Raw genomic sequence first — 18,933 nt, forward strand, 5'->3', positions numbered from 1 at the left:
TCTTTCCTGTTAGTGCAATCATTTGAAATGATACTAACTTCGGGTTTCTATGATGTCTTAGAAAAGTGCTATTCTCACGCGGTACAATGACCGGCGAATTTTTGTTGGGCGATTTAAAATAATTCATCTATCTGTTCGTATGTAAAATTAATATTCATTTAATTACCCGCCTCTATGATAAGGATCCATCTAACTTATCTTATAAATGGGAAATGAAATTACCATATTAATAATCCATTTGGCAACATTAATTCAAAAAGATTTTTAGATTGTTATAACAAAAGTTAATATACTACTCTGTCAAGAAAGTAGCAGGAAAAGATCAATAATACACAAACTGTTTGTTATTCATCCAAATTTATTTTATCACCTTCAAAATATGCTCCTTTAGAAACGATACACTTACGCCAACGAATAATCCAATCATCAAAACATTTTTTAAACGCTGTTTCCGGAATTGAAGTCAGTTCTCGCCGCGAATTCTCTTTTATGTCTTCTACCGATTGAAAACGGGTGCCACGAAGTGGTAATTAGAGTTTAGGAAAAAGAAAAAAGTCGGCTGGAGCCATATCTGGTGAATATGGTGGTAGCTCGAAGTTATTTGTTGAGTGTTTGGTTAAAAATTCGTTCACAATGATGGCCTTGTGCGAAGGTGCATTATCATGGTGCAAAATCCAAGAATTTTCTTTCCACAAATCTGGCCTTTTTCGTCGGATTTGCTCTCTTAAACGCCGCATAACACTCAAATAATATTCCTTACCGTTTGACCTTCCGGCAAGAATTCCGAGTGCACCACACCGCGATAGTCAAAGAAAACAGTCAACATGACTTTGACTTTTGAACGACTTTGGCGTGGTTTTTTCGGTTTCGGTTCAGTTGGAAGGCGCCACTCCGAAGCTTGTTGACTAGTTTGCATGTCAAACTCGTAAACCCACGTCTCGTCACCAGTAACAATGCGTTTCATGAATGTTGGGTCGGAATTGACTCGTTCTAGCATGTCCTCAGCGACTCTCATGCGATTGAGTTTTTGAAAAAAATTCAGGTCTTTTGGGACTAGCCGAGCGGCAACATGTTTCATACCCAAATTATTAGTTAAAATGGTACGGATCGACTCGTGAGATACAGAAAGTTCGGTGGCTATCTCTCTCAAAGTTGAATGAGGATTTTCAGTCACTATTTCCTTCACTTTTGCGATGTTAACTTCAGTTGCAGACGTTGATGGCCTAACAGAGCGAGGCAAATCTTCCATCACATCTCGACCGCTTTTGAACGCTTTGTACCACTCATAAGCACGAGTTTTTGATAAAGTCGATTCACCGTAAGCCTTCTGTAACATTTTCAGTGACTCCGAACACGATATTCCATTGGCAATGCAAAATTTAAGACAAACTCTTTGTTCGATGTTTTTATCCATTATGAAATTAGCAATACACACTAGATATGATATAACTAAAAATAGCACTGTATTTAATGTAAACAACAGATGCAACTCAAACTCCGCGCCAAAATGGAAAACAGTTGTGCCAATCTAACAACAACAAAAAAAACAAAAATTTGAATTTGGAACCATAAATAAATAATCCATTCCCGATACTTTTCTGACTGAATGTAAAACGTATCAAAGCTTAGTTTTAATAGAAATTCACCGGGATTAGTTTCACCTAGAATAGATTAACTTTACTGAAGCAGAATTAAGCTCGTAAAGATAAATTCTAAGGAATCTTGTGAATATTTCAGAAAAGACATGAAAATATTATTTTATTATCGACTAAACCTGCGTGTTATCTCGAGTGAAGCAGGCCATGTGCTGTTGTGACTATTAGAATTAATAAAAATGTCGACCATGTATAAATACAAAAAAATTTGGCAGATGACCTTGTCTTTCTAAAGGTTACCTTAAAAGTCATTTTATTTTTACTCCTTTTATGAACTATTTTATATTACGCTTGAAGTTTATCCGACTGTACTTACGAGTATATCACTCAACGCTTTCATTCAACTTCTCGCCCCGCTGTAAGTAATATCATCGCGCCCCCGCGGCGTGGCTGATTACATCAACTTGTCGCTCCTCATATCTCGGCGCGCTGTGATTTAACCGGCAACCGCCAGCCACCAGCCACCTGTCCTTGTTTATGTACTCCTGATAAACGAGCTCTAGGAAGTTCTTGCTTATTTATGGCGTGGTGTGACGCTAAATACAGAAATTGGCGCCAACCGATATCAGTTTAAGGGGTCCGTTTTCGAACAAAGAAACGATAAAGTTTCCAACGCGCCCGACTGTGTGTGTTGTGTTATATTGTCACGCAGGACTATTGCGACTAGAAAGCCTTGTTGTTATGCTAGGTGCAAAATATATCTATAAATGTTGTTTTCAACTGCACAAAATAACACAAGTATTAATATGTTTCAAATTATGTTGTTTATATTGTTTCAGAAAATTGTGAAAATGTAATAAAAAAGAATGTGTAAATTGGTTTTGAAATTAATTCTCTAGGAATATAAATTGCTGTTTATCGCCGATATTTAATCACTTATTCGTTTCTTCATTATTTTATAGCAAAAATAATGTTCTGCTTAGCTCGATTTGCCTTATTTGTCCTTTCCAATTTATGTTTACTATTATCTTCTTTTTTGCGAAAATATGTCTGAATGACATATTTAAAATTGTCAACGCAAAGCAACCTAATGAGATAGCGGCATGAAACCATGAAAAATAATTTTAATTAGGGTATGTTGTGTATCCCAGGCAGCATCAGGGTCTCAAGTGTTCTTCCTAATGAGGTGTCTCAGAATTCAGATACTATCACAAATCTTGTGACGATGCTTATCGAGAGGAACGGTCCCGTAATGGGTTAACAGAAGCGTCATTTAATTATTTCACGTAATAAACAGAGCTCTTTACAATGAGGTCGCGAAGTGAGCCATTTGGGACTCGTTTATATCCAGGGTAATAGAACTTCCTTAAACAGATAATACTCAACCAACAAATATGGTTGGGCATCTGGCTTTGGAATACTAAGACTGTAAAATAGGCCGCTTTCGATCGAGCCTCTGTTTGCAGTAGACTTTTCGGCGCAGTTGAGCTGTAAAAAAGTCAATCAGATGAAGACGGGATTATAATTACTTAGCGTGTTAAATATAGCTTCAGATAAACAGCCTAATATGAAGTCCAGAAATTAAAATTCAAATAAGTCTAAACGCAGTGCCACTGGACCTTATAATATATGTATACAGTTTTTAAAAATATTCAATAACATATAAAAGTAAGTGCTGTTTGATTCCTCAGACTAATACGAGTTGCGATTGGACTGTATTAAATGGGAAAACGATAAAGTGAGTACGTGCACTAGTCAAAAGTCCACATTTAGCGTAAATTTAACTTAGCTGGCTAAGTAATAAGCTGTGTTCTATGAAACGGCCGGCTACACCTGGAATCATTAATGAGAGCACGCAATTCAAATCGACGGTTTATAAGGAATGAGTTATTTTCACTGCACAAGCGATATTCATATATTCTAACGGTTCCTTAGATAATATTCAAATCGTAGGGTACGAGATAAATGTAACGAATGCCCGATAGCTCGATTTGTGTATCGATATTGTTCCGTGTTTGTTTTTTTCGCACATTCCAAATGTTGTATGAAAAATTCGCTAATAAAGAGATTTTTTGACGTCAATTGTATAACAATCTCTTCCATGGTATAAGTGAAATACTAGTAAGTTGAATTGAGTGTAAGCAAATTTTGAACCGTGAGTCACAAATGTTTCTTCCCCCTCTATTCATTTCCTATATCCCTTCAAAAACTCCTCTGAAAATAAATAAATATTTTACAATAATTGCCATGTTGGTGACTTGTAGGAGGTTATCTTTGTCGTTTTATCTGTACAATTGGAATCTAATCCGCGGAAGAGAAACGCTGCCAATATTAGCTCGTTAGTAGTTGTGCCTTGTCCGGATGATATCGCGTAACCCCCTCAATTAGCGTGCCCCCACTATCGTGCCAATACACAGAAACCAGCAGCATTACAGTAAGTGCACACAGAAGGCAATTTTCGTGACAGGAGGATATATGTGATCGTCGTGTTGAGCTAACAAATAAAGAAAATATTAAAGGTACTTTATTATTTGGCCATACGGCTAATAGCAAAAAATAAATGGCGGTGACCGAAAAATAATAAGAACTATTGATACTGCGGCTGTAAACCGCCTACCGTTCTATCCTAGAAGACCGCACGAAAAGACACTCTGTTCTTCCAAAGGAACTTCAAGTGGCGAGTTGACATTGTTACTTAAGTATCTCTTCAGGAAGGCCACGTTCTGAATGTGTCTATTTCTGCGACAATAGACTAGGCAATATGCCTGCAGCTTATGCTCGGCCCGCACTCGTGACGAACGAACTTACTAAATGTCTTTGGGGACTCTAATTAGCCGTTATACTTTAACAGCGATGATAAGGTCCCGTTGGGCGCACTGAGAAAACTGTTCAACTAATGGCGCCTCTTGAATTAAATTTAATTAATTCCTTTTCGCCAAACGCGCTCACCGTTTGCTCATATGATTCGGATAAGGGACGTTGTTGTTTATGTCGTGGGAACTTACTTTAAATGGACTTAATAAACTCATTGTAGTGTTCTTTGTTTTAATCCTTTTTGTTGTTTGTTTTTGTTGAACTGAGATACGGTAAAGAAACAACAAAAATCTGTGGAAAATAAAAGAATGGAGTTTTAACCACTTATAACAGAATTCCTTACCATAACACCGTTTCTGTTGTCGAATAACCCGTCGCTTAGCTAATGTTACGATCATGTGATGTCATTTATTACCGCAGACAAATTTTACTTACACGCAATTTAAGTACCGTATTTAACTTTGTAATGAACTGAAATTTGTGGCACGTGGTTTGCCACCACGTTTTGGAGTGTTGAGTCAGTATCCTCATCAGTAATTACTATAATAACGCTTAATAGCCTGACATGACAAGCTAATTCGCAAACTATAGTAGAACGGTAAATTTAGCTAGACGACGACACGTCTATGGGCTAATTTTGAATGTGATGGCCGGTACCGAAACTGCATCTTGTACGATTATATCCTTGTCAGTATATTTTCTTTGACATTTTATGTACTACATTAAATGCTTCATATGGTAGGAATTGTCCATATTCTCGATATGCCTCCCAAGTGGTTGGTGTTGTGTGGTTGGTTTGCACCACGGGTCCTCAATGTTTATTTATGTTACTGTTTACTGTACATAAAAGGCATGAAGTTTGCCGACGGTACTACCCGATAACGACCCGGCGCGTTTTGTTAGTAATTAAGAGCAGCGAGAGCAGGTCAGACGTCATTACCACGAAGTTATGGAGACACTTCAACGCACTGGGATTGTTTAAGTACAAACCTGTCATGTTGGGCATAAACTCGCGTTATAAATCTGCGCAGCGACGGCAGGACTCCAGCGGGAATGCACGTTAATTATAAGTAATATATACTCTGCAAAATAACAGTATTGAATACAATAACACATACTTCTAAATAGCATACTTCTGGAAATCAGACTTAACATTTGGTGAATTTATATTTAACTGTTTAATAACCACCGAGATTGGTTCACACAGTTTGACGTCTAATTAATAGGCACTTTAAATGCAAATAGACGGCGCTGGGTGATGGCTTCGTGAGCCATCGTTTGGCGGGCTGAGTGAAGCTGTTGGCAGAATCACGAGGCCATAAAGCGAAGACAATAATCGCGTTTCGTGGCGCGCCGGGAGCCAAGTGCAAATGGGCCGCCGATGTCGACCGGTAGCTGACCGGTAGTGTGGCCTTTCTCGCGGTTTATTAAACGATCATTTGGTTTATTGTTCCCTTAATACTTGTCAACGTTAATTCGGCCTAATGTCAAATGGTCTTAATATTGTTTAGTCACATTTTAAAACCTTTGAAAAAACTTACACATATTAACATTTTTGTACTCATCAACATACCAACCAAAATTTTTTTTTCATGCCCGATCCTTTTATCCTTAGTTTAATTTTACGCACTCTTATTTAAAGATGAATTTACCTAATATTTTGTTTAAACAAAGATATATTTCTTAATAGATACCTACCAAAGGCAGTAATTATAATAATTCATTCTTAGCCCTAAAGCATTGTTTTAATACTTAAAATTAAACGTTACGTTTGATAAATATTCAATTTCTAGTATATCACGATTCCTATTAAGTGTAGTGTGTGGTCTTAGGATTCCTATTACATACATGTTTATTTATTATTTCTAGCACACATTAACGGGACACAGCGGGAAAGTGATGGCGGCGAAATTCCTCGGGGAGCCGGCCAAAGTGATCACAGGCAGTCACGATAGAACGCTAAAGATATTCGACTTAAAAAGTAAAAGTTGTAAGTACACATTTTATGGTATTTCTTTCAAATTTTATGGCATTTCTCCTCATGATACCGACATGGGCACTGACCGTTCGTGCAATACGATGATAAATAACGCGACCTGTGAGAACGCACTCGTGTAGGTTTAATTCAAATATTTCGTGACAAAAAAATATAAAATTTGCTCGCTGTTTTGAAAAAATGATTAAAATAAAATCATTATTTTACATGCCAATGATGAGTGTTCAGTAGTCATCATGAAAATAAAAACATACATAAAAACGGCGTCGCGTGTACCATGCTACGGGGGCAGAAGATCTCTGAAATCATTGTCAGTCTTTTTAGCAAATCCGGTTGAAACTAAGCAGATTATTGTTTTACTAGAAAGGGAAGTAGTTATCAATCATTGCGAGCAATTGAATTACCGTCATACTCGTTACACACGAACCAGAACCCTGGTAACAAGAGCAGAGAAATAGATGAGAGGAAATTTGTACCCATAAAGTTATAACTATTGGCGTTTGCTCGGACTTCCATCAAATCACACTGCATAATTATACTGTAGGTCATTAGAAGTGAATGATTTTCTACGGAAATAATAGTCTTAATAAGGATGTAAATTATTATACCTCCTTCAGGGCCGGGTGGGTTAATGAATAAACAAGAAAATGTGACAAATTTATTGCGACTCGATGCCGATTTACTGATCACCACTATGAGAAGGAACATATTTACGGCGCGTTGTGGTCGTAGGGTGGTCTGAGATGGAAAAATGTTGTGAATCAATTCTGATTTGGTCAATTTCACTTCAATTGTAAATGTTGACTTTACTGGTAAAGTATGCAAAACATACATAATTATATTCACGTTTTTGTCCCTTAACGGGTAGACACAGCCAACAACCTCTCAATAACTGGCAGGCCACGTTCAGCTGTGTAGTTTAATGATGAAATCGAGATGAAAAGTTGAAAGTCTAATAAAATAATCTTGAACTTTCCTCATAAGTGTTATCTCAAAATTATTTAGTTTTATTTATTTCATAGATCCTTATTAAGAATAATAAACGTAAATTGTATTCGTATGCGTGTAGGTACAAAAATTGTCATTAGCTAATAAAACGGCGTAAAACGGAAGCAGCAGAACATTAGATGATATAAATGAGCATATAATTTGAAAATCTAAAAATACCTTGTCAGAACTAATTACTTATTTATGTTAATTCCAAATTTGAGCATCGCCAATGTGGGACCAAGTTTTGTGGATCGAGTTTTATTACCTCATTTCCAATGCGTCTTTAATTCATTAAGTTAATTGAAGAATTCTATATCTCTTTCGTCAAGGGCTAACAACCTCTAGGATCATTTAAATTGCCTTGGACATCACAAAAACATAAATGGATATTATAACTTTTTATATCCTTAACTGTTATCGTCGACAGTGAGGCGTTTTAATTATTGAGACCCTGACAATTGTAATTTATAGTCCCAGTTATGATTGTGGCTGAGATTTATTAGGAGATGAATTTTGTTTAAAAAAATAAATATTATTCCCTAAATTATATGCCAAAAAGTTCTACTCGTATGATACAAATCCTCGCCAAATTTTTGTAGCGTAATGACTACATCATGTAGGTTATAGCTACTCGTATTTTGCCGTTATATATTCCGGTGGCCTTCAAAGAAATTTGAAGAAGTTTGGCCTTATCTATATAACAATCTTGTCTACATTACAATTTTGAACTTTGGACAGAAGGTTTGACAGCCTGTCATCATGGTCACACGGATAGGTTTTGATCGTTTTTTGATTAACTTAAAAAAATATTAATAACGGAGGCCCTTTTCTCGCGCAATAGGAAAAGTAGGTATGGTTGTTTAGTCTTTTTAACACTGTTGGTTCTGTCTACCCTGCAAGGGATATAGGCGTGATTATATGTATGTAGGAAAAGTACACGTTCGAAAAATTTTCCGATTATCCTAGAATCAGTCCCAAAATGTTTTTGAGAGTCTTAAATATAAATTGTTTCTTATCCATTCTAATTCAAATTTCTATCAACAGGTATAGAGACAAAGTTCGCTGGGTCATCATGCAACGACCTTGTGACGTCAGACGGCGCCGGTTCCACCATCATTTCGGGCCACTTCGACAAAAGAATACGATTCTGGGACATCCGGACGGAGATGTCGTCGAATGACATCATGCTACAGGGAAAAGTTACCTCCCTAGACCTCAGTAGAGGTAAGTTTTTCATCTGCTCCTTCTGCCGCTACTCGTATTACATTCCTATTGTCTTTGTATTCTTACGACTTATGTTCATTATAATTATGTTTTTATTTCATACAATTTACATTGATAATTTAAAAATAAGAAGAGTGTGATTGGGAATGTTTTAAGGGGAAAGACTAGAGGAACGTACCTTGATGAAATACTCAATACCAAAAGTCAGATACCAAAAGCCGAGATTCCACGGAGAGAGTTATTATGTGGATGAAGCGAAAGAAGTATGCAGTGATCGTGGCAAATGCAAAGATGTAGTCTCTGTACTTGCCTAGCTCGGGAAAAATAGGATAATTCTGCATGTATGAATGAATGTACGTTGTTATTTTGACTCCAAGCATACGCAATTACTAAATAACATAGGTAGATATTTTTTTGCAAGTTACATTGTACAGATGGGCGCCTATGTCAGTCGAGCCGAAGTTAATCTTTTTATTTCTCGTGTAATAACAGAAATGACTGTCAAGGAACTCTTGGCAGGTTCAGCTGATGCTGATAGTATCTTATGTTTCCCGTTTTTCTTACACGACGAATTAGTTACTCCAAGCAAGTTCAGCAACATTGCTGTGTGCATCCGTTGATGGCATTCCTGATGTTAATCACTGTGAAATGCGTTTAACTTCTAATTGCCGTTAATGTCAGATGAAAATTGTAAGACAAGTGATAAAAATTCAAGCACCCATATTTTGAGAGCGAAAGGTCTTTTTTTATTCTCGTGTGCACGAGCTGTAGACGAAAATTTGATCACTGAAGTAACAAACCAGTTTCGTGATTATTCACCTTGTAAAGTGGAATATATTTGTTTTGTGTATTTTCCGGCACTTTAGACCACTCCATTTCTTTCCCATAGTTAAATAGGCGACTAAGGAAATAGAAACATAAGTGAGAGCAGTTTTTGCCATGATACAATATAAGTAGGGTTAGGACAGTTTAGTTTTCTCGTAATTTTGCGTATATGTATATACATTACATTTACAGGTATATACCGTTATTCTGTATTCTTTTGTTGTTGGTGCAAAATTCTCACTGGCAAAGCTGCGGGTAAAAGCTAGTTACAAAATAAAAACTATATATAGTCTGATTCCTGTAAATGAATGTTTGTATCACTCAGAGTTCCAAACTGTCATACAAATTTACTTGAGTAACTGAAACAAAAGATGTTAATTCTAATAATAAAGAGTCAATAAACAGTAACAACGATGTACTCAATTTTTCCTACGAAAATTCTGTAACAAACATCCTATATCCAAATCACTATATTTATTATCTATCGAGCTAAACACTTAATAAACTTGTTAATAGCCCTTGAAGAAACTGTCTTCCTTAAATAATTTCAATTTTGTATTTTTACACCGACAATATATATTAATTGACCTCCTAAGAGCCTTAAGCAGTTATTGAAAACTTTAAAATGATTGTGTTAAAATTTGCATATTTCGATAATATAAAAATCTTTCACAAACATGTAATCGAATGCATATCACATTAGTATTGGTATTCGTGTCAGTAAGTGCAACAACGTGATTGGGCCGATACCCATTTCCGTTACGCGCGCGTTTCGATCTAACCCTTTTTTGTCGGTAACGGTCTTGTATAGCTCACGAAATGTTGAGATTGATACCTTCAATCAACCGGTGTGTCGGGACGTCACTCCGTCAGAAACTGATTAAATCACGTCGATTTCGTCGCCGGCGACGGACAAATCAATGGGAGACGAGCCACAGTTAGCGGTCACGGCCGTTCCAGATACATTGCTATCGGTCGCCTGCTGATCAGGAAAGCTGGGGCTGTACCTATTCTCGAATTTCAAACGTTTGCGTGTTAACTGCATAATAAATAAAACATTAAGCCCTAAATAGAGGACGTAAAGTGCAACTTTGTTTATCATAAAGCTCTGCAAGCACATTTGATACTGGTTAGGATCGAGGGTGCCGTGTCTCTGGAAAATAGATTCTCATACGACAGGTCACTTTCACGGCTGGCGCTATATGGAATTCCATTTGAAATATAATGTCAACTGGTGCGTCGTAATGGATACGCTACACTGTTGCAACTTTACACTGCTCCGACATCCCGTTTGTAAAGCTATCATAAGTTATTTGTTTGGCCCTTTAACTTTTATACGAGTATTTACTTCATGAACTACTAGCAGTTGAAGATGAATTGCCAATTCATTATTTTTTAATGTTAGGCAATATAGATCGAACTTAAAATAAATCTTCAGGTTATTCTGATGAACATTCTTACTACCAACTCATTGTGTCTGCTGTTCTATGTATATCGCAGTCATCTGGATAAAATTTAAAAGTTGTTCATCAAATGACGAAATTATGTTGTTTTGTGAGCATCGGACCTTGATCGAAAATTTCCAGTTCAAAGATTATTGTTGTGAACGGTCAACTTTACTGTGGAACGATAAATTACCATTCAGGGTGATATACGGATCCCTTTCATCAAAATAATACAAAGGCTAAATATAAAGGTTCATTACCACTGTATAAGGGCAATATTTTCCAATTCTTCATTAATTATTATAACACAACTGTATCTTATTTCTTGGCAATTTCTGCCCTGCTACCTTCACGAGATGCCAGTACGGTAAGCCCGTGTAGTTCATACCGTGTAAATGCCAGGGCTCGTTCCCGATACGCTGCAAGGTGTTACAGGAATTATTTCAAACTAAATATTCAACATTTCAAAGGCATCGCCCGTGCTGTGCTTCGGTTTTGGATCGGCAAAGCATAAATCATCGTCCATGTACAAATACAAGTCGCAGACTAACTGCATCCCGCTAATAACTCGAGCCTTTTACGGAAACTTCAAGTATTTGCGTTTTACATAACCGTCGCGCGACTCGACTAATGGCGTCATTATTATTATCTAATAAATTTAACTGTTTAGTATGATTTTTACGTCTACGAAAATAAACGCTTAATATCATGAATTAGTTATTTTTATAACAAAAATAATGTTCTCCGCTTAATCGATAAATTTTATAGTTTTAACGGATTCGATCTAAAAGGAAATTCCTTATTTATCAAACACGGAAATTTGTAACAGTTTATTTTCGCATAATTTTCACATAACGCGTGATAATAAACACGTAAATTTGAAAGTGGGCCACCCAAATATCTTTTCTTGGATCTCTGCCTAAATCACTTTATATGGTGTCTGTTGGATCTTAGTCATAATAAGAGATTATGGGCACGTTTGTATGACAGCGTGGGTTTCATGACACTAATACTCAGTTTAGACGATATTATTAGAGCCATGCATGCATGAATTGCCATGCGCTGCTATAAATATGAATGCCTTGGACATTTGTCTTGTGAAGCTGTCGTATTACACTCGTTGAGCAAAAATAAGGTATTAAAGTGATAGTTGCGCTATTGCTATGCAATGTCAAATAGTTTTCGTCTGTTTTTCTTCTCTCATCGGGGGAAGAATTTACCCAGTTTCTAGCTCTTAATTTGGTTTCCTGATATTGTCAATATGAGCAATATGTTCAGTGATTTATTTTTATTGCTGTGAATTTGACGTTGTTGAAGAATATGCTGAATGTTATGAATATGCAGTTTGTTACCGCATCTTTTGCACTTACGCTTTGAAAGCGGCAAGTAATTTATTCGGCATTAACTAATGTTAGGAAACAATAATTAAGTGATTTCCGAAATGACCCACAATAAATAATGAAAAAAAATTCAATGTGATGTTAAAAGTCTACACTACACACACACAGATTATAACAGCATTGTAGATTTTAACGGACTCTTCTTTTGTGCCAATGGCTTCAAACAGTAAAAATTGTTAAATAATGTTTTTCTTACTTTTATTAATTATTATTTTGTTTTATTTTTTTTCCAGACAGCAACTACTTGCTGGCGTGCGTACGAGACGACACAATACAACTTATAGACTTAAGGATGAACACAATTGTGCGCTCTTTCAGGTTAGTTCGTCACGTCTGCTAATATTTTTATAAAAATAAAACCTACGTCGATTTCTTTTTTTATAAAATCTTCCATCTCAGAAAGATGTATATGTTTATGTAATAAGGTGACTTGGTAGAAAATACTAGTGTATTAAAAAATCCCGACGAGTTAATCAAGCAACCCAGAGATCAAAGTTTTTAAAACAAAATATGTTTTTAATGAAAACGTAACTTATCTATAAAGACATTTTAACATGACATACTATATATCTATGACTGCACTTATACTCAATATCAACGAAGCGCAGTCGCCATTGGAAATAGTAATGATTACTCTTTAAATTTCCTGCTAAACGTCAGTTGCTATCTACTTTAACATTTATCATCCAGCATAAGTACTTAGCACCGGAGGCTTTATCGCTGATCAAGACTCGGGCTAATGATAATTAGAAATTAGATAAGTTAACACCACATGATACAAGCCGCATCATGAAAGTATCCTGTGGACTCGCAAAGATGCGGAAATGCACCTTTATTGATGTTAAATGGTCTCATATGGGTATAGGTAATGGGATTACATTCTTGACTGCCGTCTAGTTTTTAGTACATTATAAGGAAATATTAATGATTTAAATAGCTTACCCATCCAAATGAGGACTCTCGTGTTTGCCCAACATGCATAAGCGCTTCAATCGCTGAGGTTGATTGGCTAACGTACTTCTCAAAAATTGTAGTGCTAAGGTCCTTTTTACTACAGGTTAAGGAAGAAAGTTTATGCAAATTGGCATTATTGCTAGTTGAAAGAATTGTGAATAAGATCAATCTCGCCTAAACGAAGGCTACACGCATGCTTTCCAGCACAGCAAAATAAAAAATATCATTTATACATCTTTGGATTATAATACAACTATTTCATATTTAGATTTTTATCTTTGGATTATAAGTTCTCATTTAAAATTCCAAGCACTTAAAATTTTATTTAACTCCTAAGAAAAAGTGGTTTCTTTTAATTTATTTTTAAATATCAGATATATACATTTAAATATAATTATTCATATTTTTCAGCCACGATTCATTCAAAGTCGGGTGCGACTGGTCGCGAGCATCATTCGGGCCGGGTGGACGACTAATCGCAGTCGGGTCGGCTGACGGCGGTGTTTTTGTATGGAATACTCACACAGGAAAACTAGAAACTACCCTCAAGGAACATACGTAAGTACTTACCTTTACTTTTGACGAAATGTTCTTTCATTTATAGAAGTTCACAGTGGCAGTTAAATATTTTATCGGCATCACGTTGATAAATAATTCAGAGTAACCAAAACGTGATACCAATTGGTCAGAGGCATATTTACTGCATGTTCATTTAATGTCATAAGCTGAACCTAAAAGCCAATCTTTCCGCATTACTACCGCCTTTTGCCCAAGACAGATAGAATAGATTGTGCTTAATTTTCAGTAAATGATCCTAAATAAAAGTAGTCAAGTCACTTTGCGCTCCAAATGAGAACTTGTAGACGTGTCCAATACATAAAATAAGGAATACCTCAGCGTAGGTTGGGATTACACAATATTTGATGTACGGAATTGTACTTCACCTTTTAATTAGGCTTTTCTTTTTTCTAAGCAGATGGTGTTATCTTATTAATGTGTTCGTTCTTCTACAACTTCTACCCAATTGTGGAATTATAAGTTTTTGTTCTTATCAGTACCTGATAATCCTGGATATCCATCAGTCTCGTCTGAGCTCCGGAGAAGAAGCTAACCCATTATGGTTACACAACCAGTAAAAAATAAAAGGATGTGTAATTTTGAAAAGAGTTATTGGTACAAGGCTGAGGTAGTTTTGGAACCTGTGTCTCCATGCGCGATATCCTAAATAGGCGTTTTGTTAAATCCCTAACCCTGTATAATAAGACGGTTTGTTAGATGGGCAATTAGGTAGTTAGGCAGATTATGCATTGGGCTTTTCGCTTTGTTTGACATTTGCTACTTAGACTTTTTGATTGGGACTACTTAGTGTTTTTGATGTAACTTAATGATACCAAAACGTAATATTTGACCGATAGAAGCATTGTAAAGATAAATAGCAGTGTACTAGTATCTGTTAGTATCCATAGTTTGTGTTGCGATTGATATCAAGCAAGGGCCTGGCGCAAGATTTCTCAGTAGACACGTCTCAAATGGAACATTCATTTAAACAAAAGCTAATATTCAGAGATCTTAGACTTCTATAAGTAAAATTAACAGTAATTTCAATAAGGAAACAGATGGTTGGGTCTTTAGCATTCTGGGTAGTCAATTAGCCGTTTAATAGTAAACTAACCTGTTTAGTGCTTAATCTGCACTTTGTCTGAGACGCACTTCTCTCTTAAATACCTATACAAATCAAATATTCCCATAGTTAAATAATACAGTTACTTTGTAACTGTCCTTACAAGTTAATATAAAATGCAAAAGACCTAGGAAACAGTTTCCGAAAAAAAAAACAATCTCATTTATTTTACGTTTTATTATATAAATAAATACCAGATGTTCTAACAGAAGGATTGAATAAATTAAAATTATACATATGAGACAGTATATCAAGTAATTGATTCCTGCGTTATGAATGCTTCGTTTATGTGTTTATTTTAAAGAAATCTGACACGAAAATTGCACGTCTTAAATTGTTTCAGTAATTCACACCAAAATCATTTTATTGACCTGTGTTCTTCTAAGGGTATCTTAAAGTGTAGTAAACAAAGCTTGATAAAAATCTTAACTATTTGTTCTTGCCACAGCGATAACCGATCTCGCATTATGCATAATGTGCATTCATTTCGTTTTGGTTATCTCGCAATAATTGCTATGTAATATCTGTAGGTTGCGGGTGATAGCAAGATATTCACAATTATAAAACAGATTACTCACGTCGTCGCCGAGACTAATCTTAGTATCAGGTTTCATTGCGCGTCCGCAGCTTTGTGATCTATAGGTTGGCTATTTACGGTAAAAATAGTCAATGTGTTTAAAGGAGAAATTAATAGCTCCTTCTTAATGTTTTAACGTCCTCGTTGCACGCGAGACGTTATGCACTGCCGCTGACATGGCACGGAGCGGAGCCGGTTCCTATTCACATATTTAATTTTCCCAATTTTTTAACGCATATTACTAGGGTATTTTTTTGTACTTTTGATTCAATACGGTTACGGTTACTTAATCGCGCTTTCGCATAATTTCGTCATATTTTTCGAGTATAAAATTTCGTACAGTTATATTTTTTTATCATTAAGCCAAATAGCTGAACGTGGCCTATCAGTCTTTTTAAGATTGTTGGCTCTGTCTACCTCACAAGGGATATAGACGTGACCATATGTATGTATGTGTATTTTAACTTTTTATTTTTCGACGTATCTCAATGGCATGTCTCGAATCGTACAATCTCAATAAATGTATTTAAATCAAATGCAGATTTAAAATCTCTCTTCGGTTTAAAAAAACAGAACACAGTCAAACCAAAGACAACCTAGCTAAATTTTAAAAACTCCAAAGGAGTTATAATAAATGGTTAGCAAATCCCATATATTGCATTTTACCTTATACGCATCGGCTAAACATCAAGCATGCTTACAATGGCGTGACTTGGATTGTAGATCGCCTTTAATCTGACCCTTGCGCCCCCTAATAAGTGTCAGTTAAGGAATATCTGACCTTGAATATTAAACTGGAATTGGCTTGCTCGTGACATCGTTTAGTATCCCCGTAACATTTCGCATGGACAATTGAAATCGTGAGGTCAACATTGGCTCGGGCTGACTATTGCAGATTTCTCTTTCCCATACTGAATCCAGCATTTTATTCACCTTTAATCGGGTTTAATCTACATTTTCCAAGTGTTTCATAATAAAATTCCATATTTCTTCCAATATAAGCTTCAATACGATACCGTTCCATGCACTTGTAAAGGATCGGCAATGCGCTTTCAGTTGCAACTTGTATGGTGTTATTCACAAAACCTGCATTGCGGTTTATGCATTTGTTTCTCTGTTTGGTCACTCGGACCGTTTGGCCGCTATTATAAACGGAACAGAACACGGCGGGTTCTCATTTTCACAACGATGCAATCGTACCTATTTCACATCACACCCGGAACAACAGCCTAGTATCTACCATAGAGAAAATATTTTTACCATGAAAATGTTGCCATGTATTTCAGCACAAATATTTTCGCTGTGTAACTCCGTCCCCGATGTTACCCAAACAGCGCGGTCACTTTATAGCCGCTCTGTCTGTTTTAATTCAATATTGACTAAAACTAACATTACTACGGTTACCTCGCATTTGCCTTCAAATATACCGTTGTAACATAAAACTCTTTATCTTTCTCGGTTAAAATCAATTCCAACATAACAACATCGGAGTATAGTCAGATGAGCAGTAAAGATTACTTTTGTCCCGCAATTGTTTCCCATTTCATAGACTTGCTTAACCACGATCATAAACGTTACACAATATATAAATACAGTGCGCGAAAGAATGTCTATTCAATGCAGGGAACTTGTTAAACATCAAATTATCAAAACATAACCCTGATCTTGAGTTTGATCTGCGAAATAAATTCTCGCAAAAACACGAGTAAATTATTGCCTCGTCTTTATCTAAATTATCATTGCATGTTTTACCGTCTTTGGCTGGCTAAAAGTGTTAATGTAAGGCGAAGTGTCGGCTAATATGTTTTTTTGTTTTCTATCTTAGTGGTCGTATCGTTTTGAAATCTTTAGTCCACAGCGACTGAGATTTATCTCGGTTGAAAGTATTTCTTGCTCCAATTAGCGAGAGTTTAATCTTGTAGTTGTTTCGAGTTTATCGTAGTTATACGTTCTTGTGACGTTTCCGGGAATGTACCTACAATAGACCACGGCCACGAATGTCGCGTCGTCGAGGGTAGCATAAACATACAATAACTAGAACACAGAAGCACACTTGCTATACATACTCGTATAAAGCAAGTTTTATAATCTAATCTAGTCCACTTTATATATTCCTTGTTAAAATTATTCGTGATGCCATTTTATGAACAATGAAAAAATGACTTAGTTATCTTATATAAAATCTACCTCAATTTTCAATTTCGTATCAAAACCAACATGCCAACAGCTAACTAACAACTAAACCTTAAAATGCTAGTAACTTCAATTAAATATCATTTATAAATGGTCAAAATGAGATAAAAGTAATTAAAATATAAAACAGCTCTTAGGATACTTTCTCTGTACTGATTCTAGCTAGATATATCTTCGAAAAGTTCATTTATCATAGATGTGATGGCCATCTAAATGCCCATATTTAAGTACCAAAAATTTAGCAAATAAATAACGCCTAAAACCGGGTTATACAAGTGCGTTCTCTCAGTGGACGACTTTTTTCGTTACATTCAAGATCACAAGACGAATGCCCGACATCCATAAAGCAAAGAGTATTTATTAACATTTGACTCAAAGGCGATAACAAACTGCCTTTACGTTCCTTTAATAGCGCAACAACTTAATGGAGGGAACCCATTTCCATGGATAGTAATTAGTACTAGTTCATACAAGAATAACTCCCAAAGTATCTGGATGAGAGTTTCTTTAAATTAATTGTTATTAAAATTTTCGTTTTTTAATATTCATTGAACAGTTTGTGACGCGTAGTTCTGTATCTATTAATGTGTCTGGCTACTATGTTTCAGCTTGACCTCTTTCTGTTAACATCTCAATTTATAAACAGGGTACTACGTGACGATAGCATTGAATGAAATCATGGACAATTGCAAGCCGAGCCCAGCGTGCGGTCGCTAGAGAAATTAACAGGAACAAGTGCGACGCCGCGCCATACGCTGTACCGTTGTGTAAAAAGCTGACGACATTCATGAACTTGGATAGACGTGACGTCTTGTGATTCGCGCAAATAATTGAATATAACTACACTTTTGCAGATTTTTTTTTAAATTAATCGAATCTTTCATTGGAAAAACAAAAGAATACCTCTAGTTTTAACGAGTATGATTCACTACGAACTATCAGCAAAGTTAAAACTTGCTTTATGGTTTCTGCACATTAATTTTTTTTTTAAACTAATCGAATTAATGCATTACCTACATGCAATAGCGTTTTAGTGAGAAAACTCTTTACCTTACAGTAATGTCTGTCACAGCGTCAACTCACGCGTTTATTAGGAGTAGTAGTAATTATTCAATGAGTAACATCTTTTTATATACGATAAATATATGCCAGATAGATGCTTATAATTACAAGGCATGTATATAAATTATAAGTTAAGCGTGTATCTTCTATAAAAAACGGCAAAGAACGACTGATACT

General features: G+C 35.9%; 1 protein-coding gene across 4 annotated transcripts in view; it reads left to right on the forward strand.

Annotated features, from left to right (window-relative positions):
- LOC106137675 (autophagy-related protein 16-1) overlaps positions 1-18,933 on the forward strand; it is a 164,862-nt gene that overhangs the window by 128,164 nt on the left and 17,765 nt on the right. For all 4 annotated transcript variants that reach the window (XM_013338545.2, XM_013338546.2, XM_013338547.2 and 1 more), the window contains 4 exons: positions 6,279-6,399; positions 8,440-8,619; positions 12,523-12,607; positions 13,655-13,801. In XM_013338545.2, the coding sequence (XP_013193999.1) occupies positions 6,279-6,399; positions 8,440-8,619; positions 12,523-12,607; positions 13,655-13,801 (533 nt within the window). The remainder of the gene's footprint in view (positions 1-6,278; positions 6,400-8,439; positions 8,620-12,522; positions 12,608-13,654; positions 13,802-18,933) is intronic.

The sequence above is a fragment of the Amyelois transitella genome, chromosome 10 (assembly GCF_032362555.1).
Source record: "Amyelois transitella isolate CPQ chromosome 10, ilAmyTran1.1, whole genome shotgun sequence".
NCBI lineage: Eukaryota > Metazoa > Arthropoda > Insecta > Lepidoptera > Pyralidae > Amyelois > Amyelois transitella.